The 3,807-nt window shown below is 45.9% G+C and overlaps 1 protein-coding gene across 1 annotated transcript; it reads right to left on the bottom strand.

Annotated features, from left to right (window-relative positions):
• Window positions 1–749: 749 nt before the first annotated feature.
• On the bottom strand, window positions 750–2,934 carry UTP3 (UTP3 small subunit processome component). Its single transcript, XM_019962875.2, has one exon. It carries the CDS (start codon window positions 2,238–2,240, stop codon window positions 816–818), a length of 1,425 nt encoding a protein of 474 aa, XP_019818434.2. The 5' UTR covers window positions 2,241–2,934; the 3' UTR covers window positions 750–815.
• Window positions 2,935–3,807: the final 873 nt, after the last annotated feature.

Genomic DNA, 3,807 nt, shown 5'->3' with positions numbered 1-3,807 from the left:
GTTCACCATGTCATCATCTTTCCCCTACTATAAAGATGAGAATAATTATATATATATATATAAAAAAAAGTAATTTTGAAGTTACCACTTACTCAGTAGTAATCTTATCAGATTTTCTGCAAGTGCAAAGTACAAAGACCAACCAACAATATGGAAGAAAAATGGAATTTTTATCTTACCACATTAAGCACTATGAAAAAATATTCACTATTGATGTAATTAAGGCATATCTCTATTTTCAACCAAGTTCCCCTTCTTTCCTAAGCTTTTCCCACAATAAAATGTACAAAAATACTTAACATTAAACTCATTATTGGTAAGTTTCCTGCTCAAGAATTATACTTTAGGCAATGGAACATCAAAACTACTTTATATCCTAGCTTACAAATAAGATGTCTACCAGAGCTGCATTCTCTTCACTTTATGTGAAAAATTACAAAAGTACTCTAAGTGTAAATAAAAGACTTGATACATGAAAAAAAATAAGTACTCCAAGTCTGTTGCTCCACAACTACCTATGTAATTTCCCCAGGCTACTTTTTGACAGAATAGTGGAGAACTTTTTTCCATCACCACCTCTTTTCCCACACATCTTCATATTGTTCCCACAGTTCTCTGTATGACCTGATTACAAATTAAAACACAAATAAATTGAGCAATAACCCTCAATAGGGTTATATAGGAAATTTTCCTATTGTCAGAATTTTTAACATTTAAGGCTAAGCATTAAGTATTAATACACTCTCATCACCAGTTAAAAATAAAAATTTATTAATCCAAAATTATCGTCAAAAGACTTAAGCTAAGCAAAAACTTTACTTAAGCTTAATGCTCTTTTTAACTCCTGCACGAATGCCAGACAGTTCACCAGTATAACGTTGCTCTTCCCTGCGAACTTCACGAACCTGGCCTCTTCTGCGAATTTTGGCTTTTCTGAACTTCTCCCGGTGTTTGACTCTGGGATTCCGATCAATTTTCTTTCTCCTAGGTGTAAGTCCCCTATTTTTAGCAATCTGATAAGTAATGGCTCTCTTTGCATTTTGATCTTCAAGAGCCTGTTCTTCGGTACTATTTTCTTCTTTCTTTCTCTTTAATTTTTGTCTCTCTTCCATTTCTTTATAGTATTTCAGTGCAGCTTCTTCATCAAAATCAGAATCATCAGAAAGGTCTCTAACAGCCAAAGCAGCAGCAGAAGTCTCTGAAACTGATTTTGGCTTGGCCTTCATGGATTTTGCTTTTAAATTCAGTTCTTTCTTTCCAGCACCATCTTTAAGTGTGAGCATATAACGAATTTCAGAGGACAGCTTCTGATCCACAACCGACAACTTGTTGATCAAATTTCGGTAGGTAACAAGCCTTTCAATGACAGGATGTCCATGTGCAGGGACTCTCCTAGCTTTCAGGATCAGATAAAAACTAATGTTGGAGCAGTAGTTCAAATAGAGATTGTATTTGGTCCTCAGGTATTGGCTTCCTTTTCCAGGGGGGATGATCTTTTGCTCCACTAACTGTAGCAATGGCTCCAGCTCATCCTTCATCTCTGTCAACTTAACTTTCAAGTCGTCTATCAGCTCCAAGAGCTCTGGAGATTCCTTTCGCAGCATTTTCAGCTTCTCTTTCACGGAAACTTTCGCCAAATCCTTCACGACACGTGTCTCAGCCTCATTTACCTGAGGTACTGGTTTTGCAAAAGCCTCCACCCAGGTAACTCCAAAATCGTCCTCTTGCAGAGCTTGGGCTAAGCGCCGCTGAATGAGCTGTGCCTCCGCCTCCTCCTCTCTTTCCTCTTCCTCTACTTCTTGTTGACTCTGCCGGCCTCGGGACTTGGAGCCATAGTCCGTGTCGTAGTAAAGTTTTTTCCTCTGACCCCACGACAAACTGGGATCCACAGAAGCCTCAGTCTCACTCTGCACGGAGCTCCCACCATCATCATCGTCACCCTCCTCACTCTCTCCATCTTCATCGTCCTCATCGGCAACATCTAGGGCAAGCACCTCCTCCTCCTCATCGCCATCCTCCTCGTCCCCACTCTCTATTTCGCTCCAGCCCTTAGCCAAGGCGGCCCGAGATCGGGCCTCATGGAAATCATCTACCTTATCTTGGTAGTAGCTCGAGTCCCCCGGTGAGGGTGGAGATTCTAAGTCCTCTCCATCGTCTTCCGCTGGGTCGCGACTTGCCTTAGCTCGCACAGCTGCCCACTTGGCCGCTCCACGCGCGCGCCGCCCGGATCTTCCCACCATAGTTCGCGGTCTCAGCTTCTACACCGACGTCAGGCTTTCAGCCACCTCTGACCTCTGCGCACGAGCCACGCGCTCCAGCAACACGCCGCTGTAACAACCACGCGATCTCTCACCACGCTCGTCTTGCAGGGGCTCCAGTCGGATGCGGCAGTTTCACCTCCTTCCGGTCCCCAGGATGCTCTCCGTGGAGCGTTTGAACCAGGACTTCCGGTTGGTCCTTCGGGCCTTTCCGTGTGGGAACAGTAGGTAACGAAGTTCGGTTCCGGAACCTCTTTGGTCCTGTTCTTACTCTCGCGAGCCTGGGCGTGGCTAGGGTGACGGCCCGGTTAACCGCAGGTGAGGTAGCAGTGATCATTAGAGGGCGCTTTACCTCTACGCCTAGGAGAGGCAGCCGGGCGGGGCGGTGCCGTGAGTTGTCCTGCTCCTGTACGGACGTCACCGGCCCGGAGCCGAGTGCAGGTGTATAAGATTTTCTTGTTTGCTGAAGTTTTGTCTTCGCCTATCTGTCAGGAAGTTAATCAGATTGTTTTTGTCTACGCAACGTCCAAATATGACATTTCTGGGGACGGTAGGCGGAGGTGAAGGCGGCGCCGCGGCTGACTGGAGCAATCGCTTGCGAGCGCCGGGAAGGGCGCAGGCCTCCGGCGGGTGGCAGCTCGTCTCCAGCTCCCCGCCCGCAGGGCTCGGTGACTTCAGGGGATTGGAGTTCCCGAGGAGTTTATGAGGGGTGGTGACGGTGGGGAGGCAGAGCTGTGCTCTGCAGTCTGACTGTTTCCGAGGAACTCAAGTTGCCTGCAGGAGGCGCTGCGATTTCTCTTCCTTCTAGTGGAAGAGAAGTTCTTCCAGGTATTTTGGAAATGACACATGTTAACCCTCAGGAGCGGGCCCTTAATAACTTCTTCAGCCCTTAATAAGCACGAGGCAGCGTGTTAGGCTCTGGGAGAAGGATGATGGGCAAGAGCAGACGCTGTTCTCGCAATGGTGGAACAGGTGGTTTAGTTAAACCAAATCATCACGCGAAACGTGCCGGATCATAAGTGGGATAAGTACTGTGAACACTTATCCTGTGTTTCCCACCCTTCAGCTGCTGAGGACACTCAACGTGCCTTTCACATCACTGTCTTTTTGTACACGCCATCCAGCCCCCTTACTAAGAAGAGTCTAGTGCTCCCGGCCAAATTTGAGAAATTCTGCTGTAGTGAAGAGACAGTCTAAGCATCACTTGTTGGACTTTTCTTTAACTCCCCTACTGCCTTTTTCTCAGCTCTTTTGTATCACGTCGTAGATCTCAACAGAACTGTGATATTGCAAGCACGCAGCACAGCGTCTGGCACAGAGTAAGTGTTCAGTGAAGATTTGTTTAATGAATAAGTATTGAAGTTACAGTACTTGATCATGTGTTGATCTGAGGTGCTAAATAAATGGAGTGAATAAATGTTGCCTAAACCTGCGAACATCCCTAAGGGAGATAACCTGAGCTGGAATGGATTTTAGAAATCATTAATTCCAGTTCCAGTATCTTCATTGTCTACATGTGGAAACAGAGACTTGGGAAGATTAGGTTAGC

Source organism: Bos indicus, chromosome 6 (assembly GCF_029378745.1).
Source record: "Bos indicus isolate NIAB-ARS_2022 breed Sahiwal x Tharparkar chromosome 6, NIAB-ARS_B.indTharparkar_mat_pri_1.0, whole genome shotgun sequence".
Classification (NCBI taxonomy): Eukaryota; Metazoa; Chordata; class Mammalia; order Artiodactyla; family Bovidae; genus Bos; species Bos indicus.
Note: the sequence above shows the minus strand (reverse complement) of the source record. Positions and strands in the feature narration are given on the sequence as shown.